Source organism: Meles meles, chromosome 5 (assembly GCF_922984935.1).
Source record: "Meles meles chromosome 5, mMelMel3.1 paternal haplotype, whole genome shotgun sequence".
Taxonomy (NCBI): Eukaryota; Metazoa; Chordata; class Mammalia; order Carnivora; family Mustelidae; genus Meles; species Meles meles.
This window is the reverse complement of record NC_060070.1, coordinates 46,566,466-46,593,120: the sequence shown is the minus strand read 5'-3', so window position 1 is coordinate 46,593,120 and position 26,655 is coordinate 46,566,466. Positions and strand designations below refer to the sequence as shown.

Here is a 26,655-nt window from a genome sequence, read left to right as displayed (position 1 = left end):
ATTTAATAACCAAAATAGTTTATGTTATAACTTAAAATTCTTTCACATAAAAAGTATCTTTTAATTAATGCTTTTTCCACCCTCTTAAAGAAAAGGACATAAAAAATGTTGAACATTAAGACATTAATTGAATTCCTTATACTTAATTTCCACATTTCACATTTGCTATCCATAATTTCACCAAGATCTATTTCACCTGTCTTTTACAGTCTTTCATCCTTTATTATTATTTCAGAATTGCACTTATTGGCATCTGGTCATGAGCACTTGGAATGTGGCTAGTGCAAACTGAGTTGTGCTATAAATGTAAAACACCAGATTTTGGAGACTAAGTATGGAAAAAAAAATGCAGAACTCAAGTTTTATATTGCCATTTTAGATATATTAGATAATAAAAATTAACCAAATTAATTTCATTTGCCTCATTTTTTAAATGCAGCTTTAAGAAAACTGAAAATTACATATTATACTCCTACAGGACAACACAGGGCTAGAACACTTAAAAACAAGGTGGCTACAGCTTGAATTTACCAATATTTTGTACACAATCTGCTTTTGGAAATGGGGATTGTAAAAAAAATAACAATCTGGCTACTTTTATGCATGCTTTTCATTTTTCTAATGAACATATATTACTTTTTAAATAAAGATGTTATATTCCATTTATAATCTAAGACTTATAAAAAAAGGACTAGTATTTAAGACACAGAAACAGAAGATTAAAACAATGAAGAAAGCAAATTCATTTTTATATATGAACTATATTTTGCACCTTGTATCAAGTGCAAACATGAGGCACTCAGAGGTAGAAGTGGCAATCCGGGAGAACATGGGAGCATTCACTATTTGCTGTACAAAGTTCTAATTGTCAGTTACTGAGAAGCTCTGCTACTCAGGGGACTGTCACTGTGACTGTCCAAACCTCCGTGCTCACATTCTTTAAGTTTCCAGGAGAAAGAGGAGCTGTTTTTCTGGCATCAACGATTCAGAATACACACTTAGTCAAAAATGGCAGAATATGAGCAATTTTTTTCTTTCCACATCTAGGCTATAAGTTAAGACCCTTTACAACTAATATCACTCGTTCTAATCATCTGACACAAAGGGACTTGCCCATAAATTACTTAACATGTGTCTGGTTAATGATTTTCAGTAAAATACAGCATTAATGTTTTTCCTTACTGATTTAGGGCAATTTAATGTGAAATGTTGCTTTTGCATTGTTTCCTTCCTGGCCACACACTGGAACACTTGTTTTCAAAAGCCACCTTCTACAGCAGCACAGTCCCATTCACCCTCCATCTTCAGGCCTTCCCAGGAGGTCCTGGGAAATGCCACCTTCTAGTAATACGCTGGTGCACTCACTTCATCCGCAAAAGCCAGAGGCACAACCACCCCCTGCCGGTGCAGCTCTCGAAGAACATCTAATATAGAGTCTAATTCTGTGCGGAACTTGTCCAATTCCCGATTCTTCAACTGGGCAAGTCTTTTCCATTTCTCAATTTCTTTGTTTTGCTCAGTTTCTACTACTTGGTGTGTTTGCTGTATTATCTGAGGGGGAAAAAAATTCACATTATGGTCACAGTTCACAGTGGGGATGAAGATTTAACCATCTCAAAGAGCTCGAGGGGCACAATGCTGACTATGGTGGAGGGGAGGGAGCTGGAGGGGGGGAGCCTTACCTAATGGGCTCCATTATGTCAATCAACAAGCTGGTGGGTGAGGAGGGTAAGAAGGGGGAATTGTAGTTCTGATAGCTTTAGTCTTTTTTTTCCCTCTCACTCAAAACTTTAAAAAGTAGCATTTTTAAAGCATCAGAAATTTCTAATACCTTGGTATGGATCCAGCCCCCCTCCCCCTCACAATATTGTTCCTCTTAAGACCAGCACTTGAGGGGCAATCAAAATAGTTCTAATATACAACACACGTCATTAACACACATTATAGCTGGAGAAATGATAAAAGTACACACATTGTACATATGTTAACTCATCTAATCCTGCTAATATATGAGGAAGTGAGTTCTATATATTTATCCCCATTCAGCAGGAGGGAAATGGGGGCACAGATTAAGTAAAAAATAATTTGCCCTAGATTCACAAACAACTGGTTCGAGGCAGAGTCAGCACCCTGGCCTCAGAGTCCCTGCTCTTAACTACCACCCTAGACTGTCTTGCTCATGTGGATGAATTTTTTCAACTGTGAAATGAGGGTACCCTGACCAGTAACTTCTAATACAGTTCTTATCATTTCAAAAGGTCTTACCCTAAAGAGAAACATTAGTCACAAGTATTACAAACCACAAAAAGCTGGACATATAAAAACAACTCGATAGGGCAACAAAGCAGTGTTTCCGACTTTTAAATATGTTGGACCTCTGCAATAGAATTTTTATAAACCTCTGGTTATAGGATAATTTCATAATTCTAAAATCAAAAGCACTGGAGAAATCCTGTGTAAATACTTAAGGGAAACACAAAATGCTGTATGAATTTCCAATTCTAAGTTTTAAACATACTTTGAAAATTCTAGACATTTATTGAAATTTGGCATTTAACCACTTTTTTCCAGTTATATTGCTATAACTGACAAATAACATTGTGTAAGTTGAAGGTGCACAACACATACACTGTGATACATGCATACGCTGTGCAAAGGTTACCACGATAGTTAGTTAACATCCATCATTCACAGTTTTAAAATTTTTTCCTTGTGATGAAAACTTAAGATTTATTTTCTTAGTAACTTTCAAATATACAATAGACCTATAGACTAATGGAACAGTTAAGAGCCAAGAAATAAATCCATGCCTTTATTATGTTAATGTATTCCTTTTTTACCTAATTTGTTGAGTTTTTTTTAAAATCATGAATAGATACTGAATTTTGTCAAAGGCTCTTTCTGCATATCTATTTAAATACTCATAGGATTTGTATTTTTTGTTCATTAATGTGATGCATCACATTTATTGGCTTGTGTATGTTGAACCATCTTTATCTCCCAGGGATGACTCCCACTTAATCATAGTGTATGGGCATTTACTGTGCTGTGGAATCTGATTTGTTAATACTTTTTTTGGAAAAATTTTGCATCTTTATCAGGGATGCTGGCCTATAGTTTTTCTTGTAGTGTCCTTATCTGGCTTTTTTGTCAGGGTAATACTGACTTTGTGAAAATGAGCTTGGGAGTGTCCCCTCCTTTCTACTTATTAGAAGAGTTTGAGAAGGATTGGCATTAATTCTTTGAAAGTGTGGTAGAGGGATGCCTGCGTGGCTCAGTCTGTTGGGTGTCTGCCTTCAACTCAGGTCATGATCTCAGGGTCCTAGGGGGACACTGGGGGACTGTGGTTTTGGTGGTGCCTCTAAGAAGTCATCATCAGGATGCTGGGTGGCTCAGCTGGTTAAGCATCTACTTTCAGCTCAGGTCATGATCCCATGATCCAGTCATGCATTGGGCTCCTTGCTCAGTGGGGAGCCTGTTTCTCCCTCTGCCTCTCCCCATACTTGTGCCCTCTCTCTAAAACAAAAAAAAAAAAAAAAAAAAGAAAAGAAAAGAAAAAGGAAAAAAAAAGTGTAGTACAGTAAAGTCATCTGGTTGTTCCTGGGCTTCTCATTAAGGATTCTGTCTTATTAGTAATGGTTCCTTTCCTATTTTCTATTTCTTAGTGATTCAGTCTTGGTAGGCTATGTTTCTAGCAATTTATTGGTTTCTTCTAGGTTGTCCAGTTTGTTGGCATATAGTTGTACACAGGAATTTCTTATGATCCTTTGCATTTCTCTGGTATCAGCTGTAATGTCTCCTCTTCCATTTATAATTTTAAGTCCTTGTTTGTCAATTTTATCTTTTCAAAGTATCAACTCCTAGAGTTTTGTTAATCTTTTCTATTGTCTTCCTATACTTTATTTATTTTAAAAATTTTATTTTATTTTTTGACAGACAGAAATCACAAGTAGGCAGAGAGGCAGACAGAGAGAGAGAGGAGGGAAGCAGGCTCCCTGCCGATCAGAGAGCCCGATGCGGGCCTCAGTCCCAGGACCCTGAGATCATGACCTGAGCCGAAGGCAGAGGCTTTAACCCACTGAGCCACCCAGGCGTCCTACTTCATTTATTTTTGTTCTAATCCTTCTTTCCTTCTAACTTTGGGCTTACTTTGTTCTAGTTCCTTGTGCCGGTAAGTACGGTTGTTTGAGACCTTTTTTCTTGATGTAGGCATTTAACACTAAAATATTTCTTCTTAGAACTGCTTTTGCTGCTACCCATAGATCTTGGTATGCTGTTTCCAATCATCTCAAGATTTTTTTTGATTTCACTTTTAGTATCTTATTTGATCCACTGGTTAAGGTATGTTGTTGAACTTCTATATATTTGTTAATTTTCCAGTTGTTTTTTTTTTAAAGATTTTTTTTTTTTTTTTATTTGAGAGAGAGAGACCACAAGTAGACAGAGAGGCAGGCAGAGAGAGAGAGAGGGAAGCAGGCTCGCTGCCGAGCAGAGAGCCCAATGCGGGACTTGATCCCAGGACCCTAAGATCATGACCTGAGCCAAAGGCAGCGGCTTAACCCACTGAGCCACCCAGGCGCCCCAATTTTCCAGTTTTTTAATATTGATTTCTAGTTTCCTATCATTGTGGTCAGAAAACATACTTGCTGTGATTTCAATCTTAAATTTGCTAAGACTTATTTTATTGCCTACTATATTAGGTATCCTAGAAAATTTTGTGTGCCTGCAAAGAATGTGTATTTTGCTGTTGTTGGAGGGATTGTACCTTGTATGTCCATTTTGTCTATAGCACTGTTTAAAACCCACAGTTTCCTTATTGATTGGATGATTTATCCACTGGTAAGAGTGATGTATTAAAGTCTCCAATTGGGACGCCTGGGTGGCTCAGTGGGTTAAGCCTCTACCTTCGGCTCAGGTCATGATCTCAGGGTCCTGGGATCGAGTCCTGCATCAGGCTCTCTACTCAGCAGGGAGCCTGTTTCCTCTCTCTCTGCCTACTTGTGATGGCTAGTAATGATGAACATTTTTTCATGTGTCTGACAGCCATTTGTATGTCTTCATTGGAAAAGTGTCTGTTCATATCTTCTGCCCATTTTTTGACATGATTATCTGTTTTGTTTGTGTTGAGTTTGAGGAGTTCTTTATAGATCCTGGATATCAACCTTTTGTCTGTACTGTCATTTGCAAATATCTTCTCCCAAACAATCCTAAAATTTGTATGGAATCAGAAGAGACCCCGAATTGCTAAGGAAATGTTGAAAAACAAAAACAAAACTGGCGGCATCACGTTACCTGATTTCAAGCTTTACTACAAAGCTGTGATCACCAAGACAGCATGGTACTGGCATAAAAACAGACACATAGACCAGTGGAACAGAGTAGAGAGCCCAGGTATGGACCCTCAACTCTATGGTCAAATAATCTTTGACAAAACAGGAAAAAATATACAGTGGAAAAAAGACAGTCTCTTCAATAAATGCTGCTGGGAAAACTGGACAGCTATATGTAGAAGAATGAAACTCAACCATTCTCTTACACCGTACACAAAGATAAACTCGAAATGGATAAAAGACCTCAATGTGAGACAGGAATCCATCAGAATCCTAGAGGAGAACATAGGCAGTAACCTCTTCGGTATCAGCCACAGCAACTTCTTTCAAGGTATGTCTCCAAAGGCAAAGGAAACAAAAGCGAAAATGAACTTTTGGGACTTCATCAAGATCAAAAGCTTCTGCACAGCAAAGGAAACACTCAACAAAACAAAAAGGCAACCAACAGAATGCTTTTTATTTCTTGTCTGATTATTGTGCCTATGAATTCCAGTATTATCTTGAGTAAAAGCAGTGAGAGTGGACATCCTTGTACCAGATCATGAAAAAGCTTTGTTTTTCACCACAGAGCAGCATCATGTTAGCTATGGGTTTGTTGTATATAGTCTTTATTATGTTATGTTCCCTCTGTAGTCAGTGTGTTGAGAATTTTTATCACGAATTTATGTTGAGCTTTGTCAAATGCTTTCTTGACTGATACCTGCTGAGATCATATGATTTTTATCTTTTACTTTGTTAATGTGGTAAATCATGTTGAAGATGCTCAACCATCCTTGCATCCCTGAAATAAATCCCCCCATATTGTGGTGAATGATTCTTTTAATGTAGTTTTGAATTCAGTTTGCTAATATTTTGTTAAGGATTTTTGCATCTATGTTGATTAGGGACAGAGTTTGATTTCTTCTTTTTTTGTTGTGTCTTTGTTGTTGGTATCAGGGTTAGTGGCTTTGTAAGAATGACTTTGAAAATATTCCCTCCTCTTCAATTTTTTTCATATAGTTTGAAAAGGATTGGAATGAATTCTTTACAGGTGTATTCTTCCAACATTTGAAGCCATCTGGTCCTAGACTTTTCCTTCCTGGGAATTTTTCAGTTACCAATCCAATTTTGTTATTGGTAATTAGTCTTCATAAGATTTTCTATCTCTTCCTGATTCAGTCTTGGGAGACTGTATATTTATAGAAATCCATTTCTTCTAGGTGGTTCAATTTGTTGGCATAGAACTTTTCATAGTAATCTTTTATAAACCTTTGTATTTCTGTGGTCTTGGTTTAATTCCCCCTCTTTCATTTTTGAGTGTATTTATTGAAGTCTTCTCTTATTTTCTTGATGAGTCTCTCTCTACAAGCTTATCAGTTAATGTTTATAATTCAAAGAACCAGCTCTTAGAGACCAAAAAATAGAAAAGATGAATGAAACTATTTATTTTTTCTTGACCTTTATTCCTTCCTTCTATTTTTGAGCTTTGTTCTTCTTTTAAAGAAATTTTTTTTTTTTTTTTTTTAAGATTTTATTTATTTATTTATTTGACAGATAGAGATCACAAGTAGGGAGAGAGGCAGGCAGAGAGAGGGAGAGAGGTAGGCAGAGAGAGAGGAGGAAGCAGGCTCCCTGCCAAGCAGAGAGCCCGATGCGGGACTCGATCCCAGGACCCTGAGATCATGACCTGAGCTGAAGGCAACAGCTTAAACCACTGAGCCACCCAGGCGCCCCAAGCTTTGTTCTTCTTTTAGTTTCTTTAGGTGTGATAGATTAAGGTTTTTTTGTTTTTGTTTTTTTTAAAATTTTGTTTATTTGAGAGCGAGTGAGCAAAAGTGGGTGGGGGCAGCAAAGGAAGCAGTCAACAAAACAAAAAGGCAACCCACGGAATGGGAGAAGATATTTGCAAATGACAGTACAGACAAAAGGTTGATATCCAGGATCTATAAAGAACTTCTCAAACTCAACACACACAAAACAGATAATCATATCAAAAAATGGGCAGAAGAGATGAACAGACACTTCTCCAACGAAGACATACAAATGGCTATCAGACACATGAAAAAATGTTCATCATCACTAGCCATCAGGGAGATTCAAATTAAAACCACATTGAGATACCACCTGACACCAGTTAGAATGGCCAAAATTAGCAAGACAGGGAACAACGTGTGTTGGAGAGGATGTGGAGAAAGGGGAACCCTCTTACACTGTTGGTGGGAATGCAAGTTAGTGCAGCCACTTTGGAGAACAGTGTGGAGATTCCTCAAGAAATTAAGAATAGAGCTTCCCTATGACCCTGCAATTGCACTGCTGGGTATTTACCCCAAAGATACAGATGTAGTGAAAAGAAGGGCCATCTGTACCCCAATGTTTATTGCAGCAATGGCTACAGTCGCCAAACTGTGGAAAGAACCAAGATGCCCTTCAACGGATGAATGGATAAGGACGATGTGGTACATATACACAATGGAGTATTATGCCTCTATCAGAAAGGATGAATACCCAACTTTTGTATCAACATGGACGGGACTGGAAGAAATTATGCTGAGCGAAATAAGTCAAGCAGAGAGAGTCAAGTATCATATGGTCTCACTTATTTGTGGAGCATAACAAATAACATGGAGGACATGGGGAGATGGAGAGGAGAGGGAGTTGAGGGAAACTGGAAGGGGAGATGAACCATGAGAGACTATGGACTCTGAAAAACAACCAGAGGGTTTTGAAGGGGCGGGGGGTGGGGGGTGGGAGGTTGAGGAACCAGGTGGTGGGTAATAGGGAGGGCACATACTGCATGGAGCACTGGGTGTGATGCCAAAACAATGAACACTGTTATGCTGTAAATAAACAAATTAAAAAAAAAAAAAAAGTGGGTGGGGGGAGGGACAGAGGGAGAGGGAGAAGCAGACGCCCCACTGAGCAGGGAGCCCAACTGGGGCTCAATCCCAGGTCCCTGAGATCATGACCTGAGATAAAGGCAGGCACTTAACCGACTAAGCTACCTAGGTGCCCCGAAATATTTCTTTTATTTGTCAGAGAGAAAGAGCAGAGACAAGCAGGGGAAGCGGCAGGCAAGGGGAAAAGCAGGCTCCCCGCCGAACAGGGAGCCTGATGTAGGGCTCTATCCCAGGACCCTGGGATCATGACTTGAGCTGAAAGCAAACACTTAACTGTCTGAGCCACCCAGGCGCCCCTATTTCTTGTTTCTTGAGGTAGGCCTGTAGAGCTGAGCCACCCAGGCACCCCTATTTCTTGTTTCTTGAGGTAGGCCTGTAGAGCTATGAAAATTTCTCTCACAGAACTGCTTTTGTTGTGTTCAAAAGATATTGGAATGTTGTGTTATGTGTCTCAAGGCGTTTTAAAATTTCCTCTATGATTTTTTCCTTGACCCAATATTTAGTAGCATCTTGGTTAGCCGCCATGTATTTGTGTTTTGTTTTGTTTTTTTTTTGTAATTGATTTGTAGTTTCATACCATTTTGGTTGGAAAAGATGCTTGCTTTGATTTTGATCTTACTAATATTCTGAAACTTATTTTGTGGTCTAATGTGATCTATAGTAAAGCTCATTCATTTTTAATTTCTATTATCTGTAGTTGAGTAATTGTGATATTACTAGTGTTGGGCATATATTTTAAATGGTTTATCTTTTAATATAATTCTACTTACAAAGATTTATGAAATGAATATGGACTATGGATTTCAAAGACTCATTCTTTTTAGGTAGCCATCAGTAATTAAGAAAATGAGGGGCACCTGGGTGGCTCAGCTGGTTAAGCATCCGACTCTTGGTTTGGGCTCAGGTTGTGATCTCTGGGTCATGGGAGCAAACCATGCATTAGGCTCCATGTTTGGCTTGGGACCTGCTTGAGATTATTTCCCCTCCTCCCCACCCCCCGCTTGTGTTCTCTCTAAAATGAATAAAATCTTAGAGAAACAACTTGTTATCATTTTTTTTCATTATTTGAGATAAACCAGTCTTTTAGGCATTTGAAATTTAAAGTTTTATATGCTCTTAAAAGCTGTATTTTTATTCTTAATATACAATGAAATACTTTAGGAAGTAAGTGTTGCTAGAGATGGCAAAACTATAGCAAACAGGAGGTACTTAAAATTGAAGAGCTATACAAATGTGTAAATATAATTTACTACTTTACCTGTTGAAGTTCCTGCTCTCTTTGTTGATGTCTCATTTCCATCTGTTTAATTTTCTTTTCTAAGCCCATGAAATGTTTCATTTCTGGTGTATGGTTTTCTCTGGCTTCTCTCAGTTCTTCTAGGAGTTTTGTAATCTAAAATTGAGGTATGAAATAAATGAAAAATTGATAAGAAAAAAGCTTTTACCAGGTAGTTTTAAGAATATTTACTACATTTTCTTTGTATAAAATTTATCTAGAGAAGAGGCTTCTTAGTAAGAAAAATACCTTGAGTTGTTAGAATAATAGTTTTAATTCTGGCTCAGACTAGCTCTGAAGTAACCTCATAATCCAAAAGGTTCCAGATGACTGGACCACCTCTTCCCAGGTATGCCAGGATGATTACAGCATTCATAATGAAGGTGGGCACTGTCTTTGGTATATTCAGCTTTGCTAACAAAGTATCAATGTATTTAACAGGTTGATTACTTTTAGGATTAAGTAATACATTTCAAGCACCCTACACAGTATAGTGCCCAACACAGAGAAAGAGTTCAACCTCTTTCTGAGATAACATACTGAATTCTTTCTGTCCTGGCTGTTATCTTAGGTCCTGAGAATAGACATGAAAGATACAGTCCATCCTCATAGAGGTTACAGTCTAGTGTGGTACTTCCCTTTTCATACCATGGTTCACAGAGAAAAAGGTCGTATTTTCATGGTGCCAGTGAGTAAAACAGAGGGGTCTGAGAGATATTCATTTTGGGCTTGGTGAAACAAATGTATTTTCTTTATACCACATAATTATGATAATTTACTGCTAGTATCAAAAAACAAAATAAGGGCGCCTGGGGGGCTCAGTTGGTGTAAGTGACTGCCTTCGGCTCAGGTCATGATCCTGGAGTCCCGGGATCGAGTCCCACATCGGGCTCCCAGCTCTGCTGGGAGTCTGCTTCTCCCTCTGACCTTTTCCCCTCTCATGCTCTCTCACTCTCTGTTTCTCTCAAATAAATAAAATCTTAAAGGCAAAATAAGCAAAAAAGGCTAAAATTAAAAATTCAATCATGTTTCCTATGGAAACACTCAGTACCTAATAACACTGATAATGCTATAAAAAAAAAAATCCAAAACACACTCCCCCAACCCCATTCAATTATGTGAAAATACAAGCCAATGAAATCAGAAGCAAAACTAAATATTTAAAAATGTGGGACATCCCTGATATCACCGGTGACTAAAAAAATTTGCACACTTTAATTGGGATGATTGGCACTGTCATATCTGTTAAATATCACTTAAACTTCTGTAAACTTTTTAATGACTGAAAAATGATTTTGAGTTTGTAATGAGACAGCATTTTCATGATCTGCAGGGAACCCATTCCTGGTATTATGCTAAGTGAACTAAGTCAGAGAAAGACAAGTACCATATGATCTCACTTACATGTAGAATCTTAAAAACAAAACAAAACAAACCCCAAAACCCCAAACTCCTAGAAAAAGAGATCAGATCTGTAGTTATCAGAGGTGGACAGGAAAGGGTGGGAAAAAGGGGAATTGGATGAAGCGATCAAAAAGGAACAAACTTCCAGTTATAAGTAACTATACTAGGAATGCAAGGTACAGCATGAAGACTATTGTTAACATTGTCGCATGGTATACATACATACATAATAAGTAAATCCTAAGAGTTCTCAGTGTTAACTGAGGTAAGAAAAATCTTTTTTTTCTTAATGGATGAAAACTAAGCTTACTGTAGTAATCATTTCATTATATATGTTAAATCTTTATGCTGTATACCTTAAACTTATACAATAGTGTATGTCAACTATATCTCAAAACTGGAAAAAAATGAGAAGGTATATACTGACATGGGAATAATTATATTATAATACTGTTAGGTAAAAAATTATCCTTTAAAATCCTATACATGCAAACACACATAAACATGTATTTTACATGTGTGTATGCATAAGCACACACCCTCACAGTATTTGTAACTGAATAAAGAAAATCTGAAAGAATAAATAGCAAAATATGCTCTGGGTAATGGGATTGTGGCCGATTTTATACTTTCTAATTTCTCTATATTAATCTTAGTATAAAAATATTAAATAGTCTTAAATATTTAATAAAATATATTAAAAATTATTTATAAACAAATCCATACTCACCAGGGATAGAAGTATGTAACATCAATAAAAAGAAAGCATATATTCCTAAATGAATAAAATTCTTATTGTCTTACTAGTTTATTGTTTTACTGAAATGAAAGAGGGATTCGCCCAGATCCTGTTACTCAAGGTGGATTAACATGTTTTCCTACTAAAGGAGACAGACATCACAGACCACTAGCAGGAGGAGGCTCGGTTAGGGGAATTCAAATGATCCATGCACAGCCCAAAGACTTCTTCCCAGAGAAGACACATGTACTGTCCTTTTATATGCTGGTGAGTAGATAATCTTACAAACTACACATTTCAATTCAGACTGAACCATAAAATTACTGCTATTTTTACTCCTTTAAATGACCATGACCTGCTGGAGACTGTGTGCTTCCAACCATCCCATGTGCCTTCCTACCCTGCAACTTACTGGCTGATGCATTTCCCTGGCCACACTGCTGAGATGAATGCTAGTGCTGTGAACACGTAATCCAGTAAGTCTAGATTCCAATATGGTCTAGAACTAAAGGAGATTCTGACCTTAGATTTAAGCCCATTACTGCTGTCCACTGTCTGTCCTCTGGCAATGCCTGGTTTGGAGGTGGGCATGTGACTCAGTTCTGATGCAAAGAAAGTTAGCTGGGGGACCTTATAGTTTACATGTTGGTTTATTTTTTTGTCCCACTCACTAGAATACAAGCCCTTTGAGGATGATATCTTCAGGTGTTCTACTCATTTCTGGATCCCAAAAGCCTATCGACAGTGCCTGATACCTAAACACTTTTTCTAAAAGCTATGAAGTAGACTTTATTCCATTTAATAGCTAAAGAAACCTGAGACTAAGAGAGTTTAAAAACACAAGCAAACGGCTGTGGGTAAAGGGTAAATTCTTCCTTCTGCATGAGAAACTGGCCCTTGGGTTCAATTCACTTTCTAGCATTGTTCTCTTGATAAAGGTACACTGCTTGTGGTAAGGCCCCAGCTGGTGGAACATCATCTGGGCTTGGAGGACTTGGCATGAACTGAAATACCTGGTGGGAAGTGGTAGGTCTGGGCTCTCCTGGAAGTGGTGACTCTTGCATGTCCCCGTGGGATCCACTGTGCATGATGTATTATGAGAGGCTCATTCTTGTGGAATGTGGGGAGTTTAAGCCTGGCTGATTCCTCTAACTGCCAGATGCGAGTCTTACTCCTTTGCACACATGCGGTCTGCTGTGGGAACCTCTCACACCAAAGAGCAAAAGGCCTGCTGCTGCCTTGCTGTTTCCTGGTTTATATCCAGAGTACCAATGTTGCCTACAGTCACTGTATTACTCTAAATGTTAAAGGCTCACTAACATGTTGAAGAATTTAAGCCCTGACCTTATCATAACCCCCCAAATTATTCCTACTATTCATTTGTAAAATAAAAGCCGTGAGCTGTAGACTATTTGACACAAATTACAGTAAAAATTCTGATAATTTTTAGGACTCACTATTAATAGTCCTTGAGTTCATATTAGAGGTCACTCTTGAATGGTTTCTAAAATTTGTATAGACTATACAGGTAAAACAAAATCCTACTGATGAAAAACTATGACCAATAAAATGCATATACTACAGAACATGGAAACAAGCAATAATGGCAGCAGTCCTCTCAGTTGTCTAAATTTAAGGATCTGAGTAAAGATTCAAGTCCTTTCTCTTCAAACTTCAGGGTGCAAGGAAATAAACAGATTGTTGGGAGTCAACAGTGAGTGGAAAAATAAGACCAGAAATCTATGATGAGTGCTAAAATATGAAAGATTACCTTTTCCATTATAATATTTTTTTAAAAAGATGAGGAATTCATGCCCGAGTTAGGATTTTAAAGAGATGTGGTTTAACAACACTTGAGGTAACATGGGCATGGAACAAAATGCAGAAATCAGAAAAATCTTTTCAGGTTTTCATGGTCAACGTGCTAGTGGAGATGGTTCACTTCCCAAGGTGTTGAACTATGTTGGAAAATTTAGATCATTATTTTCTCTATAGACAGAATAACAACAAGCAGTCAAAAATAAAAACAGAACTTACTCCTGTTAAACACTGTGTGTTGTGCTTTTTCTTGTGGTCCGAAAGAGACTGGGATTTACCCATCTTTCTTAAACAACTGAAAAACTAGATGACCGGTGAAGCAACTGTTTTCAGACCCCAGCTAACAGCACTGCAGGACTGTGATTCGTGAGGAACGTGCAACACACCAGATGAACTCTAAGACTGCCTCGCTGGCTGCCCCGAGGCACCTTCGAAGCCAGTGGAAATAGCCTGAATAATTCTGGGAGCTCCTGCAGGGCTGGGAAAATGAATTATTCCCACCAGCCCGAGAGAAAAGTCCCTTGGAAGGCTCTCAGGAGGTTATCAGTAGTGGGAATAAATAAGCCCTGTTAAAACAGCTATTATAAGTGTACTGCCCATTAAAAAGGCAGACTGTCTTTATTTAAGAGATGGAGTGTTTTAAGTTTTTCAGTAAACAGGCTTCAAAATCATGTGTTGCATCTTTCCTATTTTCAAAATAGTTTAGCTATTCTTAAACTAGGAACACTGTAACTTGACTAAAACTGACCTTTATCTTGCAAACACTAGAACATACCTCCTTTTATTGCTTTTCCCCAAAAGTTTACTTTAGGTGTGTGAAGTTCTGCTAAATTACTGCTTATTCAGCAATGTTTATGTACATCTTAAACAATGAAAAGAATGCATATATGCTGAACCACAGCCTTTCAATTAATTTATGCCTAAGTGTGGAATATTTTTACATTAATCTTTTCATAATGCCATTAGTTGTATGTATGTTCTGCTTCTCTGGTTTAATAAATTTTTTTTTTTTAAGATTTTATTTATTTGACAGGCAGAGAGAGAGGAGGAAGGAGGTTCCCTGTGGAGCAGAGAACCCGATGTGGGGCTCGATCCCAGGCCCCTGGGATCATGACCTGAGCCGAAGGCAGAGGCTTTAACCCACTGAGCCATCCAGGCGCCCCAGTTTAATAAATTCTTGAATAAAAAGTGGTATATATGCTTCAAAGAATGCAGTTTATCTTTTTTTTTAATAATTTCTAGAACCAAAAGGATCTTAGAGTAATAAAAGGGTGAGTTTCCAGAAAGATCTATTTCTTACGATGTCACTGGGGATCCAGCATGACTATAATGATTGCTTTATAGTATTCATACTTAATGCAGAAATGGCCTTAACCATCTAGTTTTTTTTTTTTCTTTTTTAAAGGAGATTAAAAGATCCAAATACCCCTCCACTCTATTTCCTCACTGCCCAGAAAAATGTCAACTTCAACTATATAAGAAACTTAATATTTGAGAGTTCCATCTGGGGAAAGCAGACTTACTGTAAACAAGTTATTGATATATTTTGACACGTGATATATATTTTCAGGATACTTCTATTTGCACATTTGTTAAAAAAATTTATATAAAAGTAGTATGATTGAAATGGCTAAGAAAAGCTTATGTTAGCCCAATACTTTTGTTATTTCTTACCTCTTTCTGTAGGATTTCTTCTCGAACTTGAGAAACTGCAAGAGACTCTTGTTTACCCTGCAGCTCGTTAACTTGACTTTGGAAATGTTTTAGAAGTACCTAGGGAATTATGTTAGAAGTGCTGAGTTAAGAGAGTGCTTCCCCAAACATCGTTTGAAAAATATAAGAAAACCAACTAATGGCTTTTGTTTGTACTAAAAAAAAATTCTAGCATGGAAATAAACTGACACAGGAATTAAGTTCATAGATTAATTAAGCTCATTGAATACACTCATTATTTTGTTTTAATATTTAATATAAAGCATCACACATAATACAAATTAATGGCTAACTGCATGGCTTCTTTATCTCTAGTACTTTTCTCCTGGAGGCATGAAAAACACCTTTTAAAATAAACCTACTATAAAGTCAAAGGGTTCTGAAGAAAGTAGCCAATATCATCTTTATTACTTTGTGATTAAGTAGAATAGTTTTTAATTAAAGACCTACTGACACAGCACAAGCCTAGTATTAGCATGAAATAAATGTCACACATTTTTGGCAAACAAGTACATGAATACTTTCATCAAGAAACTGAAAACTTAGGAATAATGTGCATCTCTTAACCTCTAATGCTTTACTTTTACTGTTTTCCTCCTCAGACAAGGCTGACTTCCACTTAACTCCTAATTTACAATATTAGGTTTAGAAACCCGGGAAAGTAACATTAATGGTACTGTGTATGGTGCAATGACACTACCTCATCCGCCTCTCCCAACTACACACTGACTTGCTATCATGTTTATACTGCCCGCAGACAGCCTGCTCCTGTGGAGGGAGAAAGCCAGAGAAGTTATCTGCAACTGCTATGTGCTGATTACCTTTGAAAAGCACTCTAAAACATTCTCCTTGAAATATTAAAATAGGCAAAATTCTTTGTTTCTGAGCTATATGAACTTAAATTATAGACCTCATTACACTTCACCCAAATCCCCCAAATACTTCAACATGCATCTCCTTGTAAGGGTATCTTCTCACAAAACCATACTAGCATTTTTAATAGCCGAAATGATGCCCAATAGTTTCATAATATCCAATATCTGGCCCTACAAACAAACAAAATTGCTCAACTGGGAAGTTTAAGTGGGCTCTACGCTGGGCAGGGCCCAAAATCATGACCCTGAGATCAAGACCTGAGTTGAGATCAAGAGTTGGATGCTTAACTAACTGAGCTACCCAGGCCCCCCTGAGTGATTTGTTTTTAATCAAGATGCTATTAAATAATTATTGATGGGAGAGGTGGTGGCAAGATAATCATTTCCTGGTTTCCCCCCACCTCAGCTTGTTTTTTAAAATTAAAACCAAAAGAGAGCACAATGGACATATATCCTTCAATTTGATTTATCAACTGCTAAGATTTTTGCCATATTTGCTTTCTTTTTTGGGGGGGGGCATAACTATTCTTTTTTTTTAAAGACTTTTATTTATTTATTTGACAGAGATCACAAGCAGGCTGAGAGGCAGGCAGGGCGGGGGTGGGGGGAACAGGCTCCCCGCTGAGCAGAGAGCCAGATGTGGGACTCAATCCCAGAATCCTGAGATCATGACCTGAGTCGAAGGCAGAGGCTTTAACCCACTGAGCCACCCAGGCGCCCCAGGACTTAACTATTCTATCTTAATGTGTTTTCAATTTTCTAACACCATAGAAAATGGGCCACATACTAGATATTCATGGATATTCCACATAGATGTACATACTAACCAAGAAGGAAGATACACTTTTTTGAAGAAACATGGACGAACTTTCAGCATACTCTGTCATAATTCTAAGAAGACTATGCTTCATAATGACTACAGTTGTGTATATCTCTCTGTTGATTATTTTATCCCAGTGCCTGATTGTCTACAGACCTCGGATCATTATTTGTTTAATGAATGAAAGGCCATTGGGCAAGAAGAATGACTAGGATAATTACTTGTCAACCAGGATGTGGGCAGAGGGAGATGGTTCAACATTAAGGTTCAGGTACTCAGGTCTCAATCACATAATGTGATTCTACCATTCCTTCTACCATCCCTTACAACTGCCTTAGGAGAAGAACTATTTGAGAAATGTTGGCACAAAACTGAGAAACCCTTGTTTTAAGAGAGAATAATCTTAAAGTAGAATAGTTAAATGCACGGTAATGGCACCGTCTCCTGTAAAAAAAAAAAATCATGTCAATAATTTCTTTATCAAAAAGCAAAGTTAATGATTTCTGAATTAAATAATGTTCTGTTAACAGTCCTGAAAAAAATAATTTTAAAGAAAGTGTGTTAAAGTCATCTACCTCTTGAGTTGCTATTTTACGATTTAGTTCAGCTACTTTGGAAGAAGAATTTTCTACAGCATTTTGGCAAAGGAGTTTCTCTACTTCCCTCTGATGAGATGCTTTGAGAGATGCAATGTGTGCTGCAGTATCTTCCTTGACTCTGCAGAGCAAATCAAAGAAAATCATGCATAAAAACAGCTCTTCAATTCAGAGTCAGCACAAAAGTAATATATGAAGCCTGGAAATTAAAGAAACAAAGGGAGAGAGAGCACCCATACTACACTCTGACAGGTGCTTTATACAGGATCGCCTGTGAGATCTTACAACCATGCCATGAGCTATTATTTACTGAATTTTATAAGGGCAAACTTAAGTTGAGGAAAGAGTGATGTCTCTAGAGTTCATTAGTAAATTGCAAACCTGAGGTTCAAGCCCAGCAGAGTTGGAGCTCAAAGTCTGGGCCTTTCACTCAACCCCCAGCCTGGGGCTGTACTTTCTGATAGAATCAAAGGTTCTAAATGTTCTGTCTGGATTAAAGCAAGGGCCTCATCCTCATATTTTATCTTTTAGGAGAAACTCAGATTTTTGCCCAGATTCTTATTTTGATAATCATAGTTCCTTTTAGGATCTCCAAAGCTTTGTCGCTAGGCAACATGTTTTTGGTCCATGCATATGACTCCAGGGCTAGCTGCCATGTCATAAAAATAAAATAACCTTTATGGTAATTCTTTAGGACCCACTGTTACCTGCACCTAGTTTTTTTTGCTTGTTAAGTGTGAGAGACTCTGATTTGTCTCTCTGACAAAATTCACGCATTCAGAGGCAGTTTAATAAGTGGCAAAGTTCTGATAAACATTTGATACATTTCTTACAAACATTTTCTCTCTTACTGGAAAAGTTATTAAAAAGTGACAGGATTTTACTCAAAGCAGATACTGGATAAATCTCTGTTGATACATATTAACGTGGCAATTCCCAAACTATAAACAAATTTATCAGTTGCTTATTTGACTTACATGAATATTTCCTCATACAAAGGGTGTGATTAGGGTGTTCGGAAAAGCATAAAAACCTAAAGCACTTATGATATAACCAAACTAAAGTAAAAAACAACTGAACAACAATAACAGCAAAGCTAAAACAGCCTAAATCTGGGATTGGGAAAGGTTATTCCTCACTTCTCAGGCCGAGGGCTATCTGATAAGCAGGTTAACAATACCAAATTACGTATAGAAAAATGCACAGGAAAAATTTCAATTTTAAATTATTTCCTAAAAGGAATATGATTCTTTTCAAATAGCTTCATTTCCAGTATCACATTCAGGACTTGAGAGACAAGGTTTCATTTTGGAAGCATTTATGGTTGACAGGATGATTCAATCAGACACAGCTGCCAATCAATCAATATGCATTCATCTAGGTGCTCGCTCCTTCTGCTCCTATGCCAGGTTGCAAAAGAAGGATAATCATGTATCAGTTCTCAAGGAGTTATAAGGCAGTGTACGACTAGTGCTTTCTTGGTACTTAATATAGGTACTTGGTACATAAGTTATGGAGGAGCTAGGAGCAGGAAGTTTCCTGCGAGGCTCTAGGAAATACTTTGTGGAGGAGGCAGTACTTGAAGCATGGATGAGCAAAAGGCAGCAAAGACATTCAGCAAGTCAGGCCCACAGAGAAGGTTCTGGCACCTGGGAAGCCAGGTAGAATAATTTAGTCTTGATACTTCAGGAAGTGGGAGTTACTGGAGGGCAGTGTAACTCAGATACAGGAATATTAATGATTTTTAAGTGAAATGATTGGGGGAGACAGAAACTAAAATCAGGGAGATTAGGGTGGGGAAGCTGTCTAGTAAACCAGGTAAGGCTGCTGTCTACAGGAAGGTAGAAAGCAAAAGGACACGTATTTATAAGGAAGCACCCCATAAACTGTGAGCCCAAGAAATAAAGGAGGTAAAGCTGAACTTGGCGATTGAAAAACCATGGTCATAGACAGAGATGCAAAAGTTTTGAGGAGGAACTAGTTTATTGGTAAAAATGGAATAAAATTTGAGATTCTACTGATTCCGAGAGGAATAATTCGGAAACAGATTTAATATCTGTGCTCAGGGAAGAAAACAAACCTTGAAAAGTAAATTGGAGTCATGGTTTGTAGAAGCCACAAGAATGGATGAATTTAGCAACGGAGAAAGAACTGAGAATAAACAAAGCTGAAAAATTAACCCTGGTGGAAGTCTGATTTTTGAGGAAGGAGAATGAAAAGGAGGCAGAGTTAGTTAAAAGACACGGAAGAGGAGTGTTAGAGGTGTCAGTCATGGAGGTTATGGGAGGAAACCCATATTTGAGGAAAGCCAACAATGTCCAGGAAAATGAGAATAGAGACAACATCACTGGACCAGGAAAGGTCACTACTGAGAGATGAGATTTACAAGAGTGGTGAGGAGGAGAGCCCCGGTTGAGAGGAGGTGAGGTGCAAATAAGAGGCTACTTGTGGAAAACCGGTACTGACAGAAAGAGGACTAGGACTTGGTTTGATGACAGTGAAGAAGATCTGAACATGTTAGGAGGCTTGGAGGAAAGAAAGTAGACAGTACTGAGTGATTCTGAGAAGGAAAGGGATGAGCACAAAAGTTCTTCAAGGCATGAATGGATGTGAGCACTAGATTATTTTGAAGAGTTACTTTGGAAAAGAGGAACTTTTCCTCTTAGAATATCAACTAGTTTGTTTTTTTAAATATTTATTTATTTTAGAGAGAGGGAGAGCGTGACTGCATGAACGGGGGCAGGGGAAGGGGCAGAAGGAGAGAAACTCAAGCAGATTTCCCATTGAGTGAGGAACCTGACACAGGGCTCAGATCCAGGAGATTATGACTCAAGCTGAAACCAAGAGCTGGACGCCCAGCTACCGAGCTAGGGGATTGGAAAACATGCTTCTATTTGGTCAGTGGAATGCTAATGCTGAGCTGAGGTACCCAGGTGCCCCAGAGAATCTTAAGCAGGCTCCACACTCAGTGCAGGCACAGGACTCGATCTCATGACCCTGACATCATGACCTGAGCCGCAATCAAAAGTCAGACGCTTAACCAACTGAGCTACCCAGGCACCCCCGTTCAACTAGTTTTAGTAACAGCTGTTTTCTGCAGTCTGCGTAGGGGTCATCAATGATGACATTCATTTGCAAGATGGCCCCATGGGTCAGCTTACTAACACAACCTAGATAAACATGGAGACAGGATTTGTCAGCCCGAGGACATGGTTGGGGTTGACACGGAGATTCACGTTTATCAGAATCTGGCTTCCAACAGGTAGAGGATCCTACTCTGAGAGAGATCTATGCTTGGCAATGTAATACAATTTCTTAAGATTTGGAAATGAATTCAGTTCAGGGTTAAAACTAACTACCAGAGGAAATACATCTTAAAATTTTGATGTTTTTATCTTTGTATGTCCCCATATAATTCCAGATTCACATTTTACCTTTTCATGGAATTTTCAAATTGGTTCACTGCGGCTTCAGATTTCATCTTCAGCTCATTCCTCTCCACAGTTAATCTCTCCAGTTCATTTTTCAATCTGCAGTTTTCTTGTAAAACCTCTGAAACATGGGAATCAGTGAAAGTATGTGGTTGGTAAAGCCTGCCATCCAGGGTTCCAGGGAATGAGTTCGCATTTCCTTTACCTGAATGCAAACCATCTTTCTTCACCCTTTTTGCAGTCACTTCCTCTCTACCCTTGGAGCTCTGATTAGACAGCATCATCCTTCTCTCCTTCTGAAGCCTCTCCACGGTTTTTGAAAGGTCTTGTATTTCTCTCCCCTTCGCAGCCAGCTCCTCATTAAGTCTCACCAGTTTAGCTTTAGCGTGAGCCTGTTCTATCTGGAATTCGATAGACTGGAAATCTTTATCCTCTTTATCATTTTTCTTGAGTTCCAATTCGGCATTTTGATGTTTAAGAGTGTCTATTTCAGCTTCAAGTTTTCTTACAGTGATTTGATGGGCTTCCTTGATGTCGTCGAGCTCCTTCTCTAGTGCTTCCACCCTGCGGGAGCTGTCAGACTGCTTCTGGGATGCGTCCTTTAATCTGCAGGCAAGTAGCTGCTCTTGCTCCTCCAGTCTTTGTTCATACTGAATCTGAAGACAAGAATCCGTGTCAGGTCAAAACCGCTGCTAAGTAGGACATTGGTTACTGAAGCCCTACGGTCTGCTGGGTCCTCCCTATTCCTTCATTCAGACACTCACTGTGTATTCTGATGCCTCCAACTCTGAGTTCTCTGAGTCAGTCACAGGTACTGAAGTCCTAATCTTGAAAGGGCATAATGTTTTATCTTCTCAGTATGTTGCATCATCTCACAATTAATATGTTTCTTTATAAACAAAAATCACACATTTCTGTACACCCCAAAACTTATTTTAAGTATCACAACTGAACCTATTATTGTGTACCCGTCTCTGCAAATTGACAAACTACGCTTTCAGGAGAAATAGGGAAAGCAATTGGGGGCACTGAAATCTTTAAGAAATAGTACATTTTCAACTTCTTAATATCAATTTAGGAATCTCATAAGGAGTAAATCAGCTTGGATTTGTTATACTGGAGCTTTAGTATTACAAAAAAAAAAATAATAATAACCTAAATAGGTTTCTCTGGAGGGAGGCACTACAGTGTTTGTTCATTCATTCAATGAATATTTATTGAGCTACTGCTGTGTGCCAGGCTCTGTGCCAGAGTCTGAAGATAAAGAAGTGCAGCCTTCCAAGAGTTCACAGCCTGGTCAGGAGAGTGACATAGCAAGTTTCACTGTCCTATGACAACATCCTATGAATATGTGCAACGGGGACGAGGCGCCCCAATGTGCATGGAAGCCTGAGAAAAGGTGGGAAGGCCACAGCAGAGAGAGCACATTTAGGTTTGGGCTTGAGAGATGAGTGTAAATTTAGGGATAAGTGGAAGCAGGGACATTTTGGAACTAGGAAGAGTACAGGTCAAGGCAATCTAATGCTTGGTGTGTACTGGGAACTGGAAATGAAAGGAAGAAGTGACAGAGTGAGCAGGGACAGGAGGGAACTGCAAAAAGAGAAAAGTCAGGGTGGGTGGATTTAGATATATAAAAATAGGCTAGAGGATTGGAATTTATGCCTCTATTTGGTCAGTGGAATGCTAATATTAGTTGTAATTATTATAATCATTTATTGAATACTTGCTACACTCCACACAAAGCAGTAGGGCTTTACATATACTTTGCTGCTTGATCCTCCAACAGCCTATGAATTAGGGATCAATTAAGTAAAATATTTCAGCATTTGCTCTGTGTCAGGCACCTTGCTGAATGATGGAACACAATGGTGAGTAAAGGCAGAATAGTCCCAGCCATCAGGTCTAGAAGCTAGATGGGGAGAGCGATCCCTCATGATCCAATCAAAATGGCCGGAAATGTGGTAGATGCAATGGAGAAGTGCGTGGGACTAGAGTGCCTGTGAGATAATTTGTCTATCAGAGGGTCCATGAAGGTCTCATGGGGTAGCAATGCCCGGATTGAGAGCTGAAGGAGAGGAACACCTTAGCTGTGAATGAGGTGGACAGAGCACACCAGTCAAAGGCAAGAGTCTGCCAACATGTGTGGCTACAGGAAACATGGTAAGGAGAAACATGTTAGTATAATGGAACAGAGAAAGCGTTGTGGGAGAACACACTGGACAGTGGGAGGGGTCTGGCCGTACATGGAATTATAGGCCATTTTTGAGGAATTAATTATTGAGGAAGTTATTGAGGGATATAAAGAAAGGTGTGTATGTGTGTAAGACAGAGGGATATGGAAATATAATTTTGGCTTTCCTGTCAAGAGCTGATTAGAGGATGGGGTAAAGTGGGTATGTGTAGCCTAGTCAGATTACAATAGCTATTACTAATTTTTTATTAATAACGGCCGTAGAGTGACATGGTGATAAAAAGGTACAGAGGAACTGAAAGAAATTTGGGCATCTAAGTGTATTAATTGGCACTAAGTCAGTTATTATCTCTTTTACATATGAAGAGAGGGACTGAGCTGAAGTAACCAGTGCAAAGTCATGAAGCCCTAAGGGTTAAACTGGGCCTGGAGGGAAGGCTGGTCTGACTCTATAAGCCTGTGTGTTTTCCATTGCACTGTGTCTCTTAAAAGTACTGTGGGGTCAGAGGAACCTGATGGAAGGAGGTCTGGAGTGAACGTTTAGGGAAATAGAAGAAACTGATTAGCTACAGCAATAGGCTCGCCAAGTAGCACTGGGGGAATTCACGAGACCAGACACCCACACACCTGTGACGGTCCTACTCTCACGACTGCGCCATCTCCTCAGATTTATGTGAGAGGAGGAGTGGAGAAAGAGATGGGTGAACTGGAGCAGAAAGCAAGGAAGGTAAGCATGGTTGGAAACTGAGTGCTTAAAATGGAAGTCCACCTTGGAAGTCAGGAGAGTGAGAGAAGAAAGAGAACCTGGTAGTGGGCTGAGAGATTTGAAAAAGCAGGTGGAATAAACCAACTTCTTTGATAGGATCTGAAATTAACTAGCAGGCCGATGTACTGGACCAGGCTTTCAACCTTCTACTGTTTCTGGAATCTAATAGTCTATTGTCTCTTGCTTCTCTCAGGATAGAAATCTGTGGAGAATGAGATCTGCTTCCTAGAAGCAGTGTGGCCTAGGATTTGAGGCCTTGCTCTATCGCTCACCAGCAGCAGCATCTCGGGGAAGAAGTTCAATTGTGAACATCTCTGCTCCCCTGTCTGTACAGCAAGGTAGCAATATCTATTTCTCACCAGTGATGGAAGGATGATGCAAGATGAACTAAAATGTCTGTGAAACATCTAGCATGAATTACTGCAGAAACTGTGTGCTCAACAAGTTTTTAAAGTAAATGAAATATCACATCTTCTTTCATACTTGGTCATCCTTGCACTTGTAGTTTCGACTTCATTCCTCATGAAGGATCAGAAAACTCAGAGAAAGTAAGAACATTTTCAACAGGCATTGCCTGGCCCCCTGTTCTATCCCCCAAGACGTATTCTTCTGTCTTACTCTCTTCTCCCTTGTCTAGGGAAATTTCAAGAAAGTATTTTCAACCATGGCAATTAAAAAAACAATTTTTTATTGACTATACATCAGAGGTGTTTTACTCTGCCTTTCCATGACTTAATTTCCACTAATTCTGATATCACTGAGAGGGGACCCTGTGCTTGATTTTCCATTCTTGAAACAAAAAGAAAAGGTACTGAAGGAGAACAAAAAAGACAAGATGGGTCTAGGTTTCTTTTGCATCTGCTGACATTCATGGTAAAGGTTTTACAGGGAAGGATGTTTAGTGGTTTGTCAAAATGAGACCTGAGAAGTGCCCAGCCCCCATGGTACTGAGACCCCCGAGAGTCTAGCTGGCTCTTACCTTCATTTTCTGGAACTGTTGTTCCATGGTCCGAAGGCTTTTCTTTGCTTCTTCATCTCTGCCTTCCAAATCAGCCTCTAGTTTTTTTATCCTTTTTTCCATAAAGTCCACTGTATTTCTGTCTACTGTATCACCAGCTGCTGATGCAGCCAATATTAAAGCAGGTAAAGAATTGGGATATCTTCTCTTTAGAATTCCTTCCATTTCCTTAATCTTTTAAAATAGTTTTGCATATATGTAAGGTCACAAATATATTAAAACCAAGCAGTTCAATGTATAAATTTAGATTATGCTCTATCATTCACATCTAGCTTTCAAAGACAGGTTTATATCACATCTTAAGACTGAATCAAATGCATAAAAAAAGATTAATTTCAAATTTTATATCCCTAGATGATCTGATTTTAAAACCCTATAGTATAATGTCTAGTTTAGTACTGGTTAATTTACAGAAATCCTCTTACATTTATTTGAAATAGATCTTGGGACTTTCTATTGTACTAGTAATAGCCAATCTTTCTGAGGACAAATGGTCTTTCTTTTCCCCACAGACTCCCTTGGATGATCATGTTTATACTATCTATTGATTTAAAAATGACTTAAATGACATCAATGTATAGAACTTTTGCAATAAACACAAGCTTCCTAAGCACCAGCCCCTACCTGCAACAATCTCTACGTGATCTCATCCCTCCTACAGATATCCCCTCAAAATGCAGTTTGATCTATCTTTAAGTTACTTCTTTCAGTCAGAAAGCAAGGAGAACTAATAATATGTAATGAGGTCTTCACAAAAGACAATTTTTCATTTGGTCTATTAAACAATAACATATTTTGCGGTCTTTCTGTAAGAAAGAACAGTGCTAAGGCTCACAGACATTATGTATGTGCACGTGTATATACTTGTTTTTGTTAAAGGTATTACAGTTAAGATATCCTAGAAAAACATATTAAAGCACGAAATTCTTTGTTGAGCAGGTTTCTACCCTCTGAGCATACAATACAATAAAATAGCACATGAGAGGCGGTCTAGTGCAGTGGTCAGAGCATGTCTGGAGTTAAAATTGTGCCACCCAGCTCTGTCATCTCCTCCATCTAAATTTCTTTTGCCCGAGTGGAAAGTGGGAATGACAACAATACCAATTTCATGGCACTGATACATTTAAGTGAGGATCAGTTGACATCTATCTTGGCAAAGTGCTTAGCAGAATGCCCAGCATACAGTAAGGGCTTGATAATATTGGTTTTTATTATCATCTGGTCTCAGAACCTACCCTTCCTAAGGCACGGTGGGTTGCTGGTACTCAAAATCCTGTTTATAGATTGAATACTGTTCCTGTTTAAGTATTCAAGGATCTCATCATTTGTAAAGTTAAAAGCAAATATTTCCATTCATGAAAACTGCTTGCATATTCATATATGTACCATAAATTGAAATATATCCAGATAACAAATATTGATAATTTCATCTGCAACATTTTCAAAGATTTGTTTTCTCTGGTATTAAAAATCTAGTTATTTGGAGTAGACCTAAACATATAAAAGTACATACATACATATAATACACCATATATATTGAAAAAAGATCTCTATTTTTAAAAATGGTGTATATTACTTATAATTAATGTTTTCACTTAAAATTTTAAGAAATGTTTTAATCTAATTTTGACTTCTTAAATGTTTGGTTTTTTTGGAAAATTAGATTTTATTCATATTTTCTTTAATTTTGCTTTTTAATATTATTCTTTGGTGACTGATACCAGTGTGGCTGTCATACAAAGTAAACGCTTTTTTAAAAATTCTCACTGGAAATTAAGCTATGGAATACCCCACTAAATAAA

General features: G+C 38.3%; 1 protein-coding gene across 3 annotated transcripts in view; it reads right to left on the bottom strand.

Moving 5' to 3' along the window:
• Positions 1-32: 32 nt before the first annotated feature.
• The window catches only part of CEP162 (centrosomal protein 162), a 97,766-nt gene continuing 71,143 nt past the window's right edge, over positions 33-26,655 (bottom strand). For 2 of the 3 annotated variants that reach the window (XM_046006681.1, XM_046006683.1), the window contains 6 exons: positions 24,815-25,027; positions 20,882-21,534; positions 17,427-17,568; positions 15,118-15,216; positions 9,465-9,599; positions 33-1,551 (listed from right to left, as the gene is read on the bottom strand). In XM_046006681.1, the coding sequence (XP_045862637.1) occupies positions 1,342-1,551; positions 9,465-9,599; positions 15,118-15,216; positions 17,427-17,568; positions 20,882-21,534; positions 24,815-25,027 (1,452 nt within the window). In that variant the 3' untranslated portion in view covers positions 33-1,341. The remainder of the gene's footprint in view (positions 1,552-9,464; positions 9,600-15,117; positions 15,217-17,426; positions 17,569-20,881; positions 21,535-24,814; positions 25,028-26,655) is intronic. The other variant, XM_046006682.1, reaches the window with a different exon arrangement.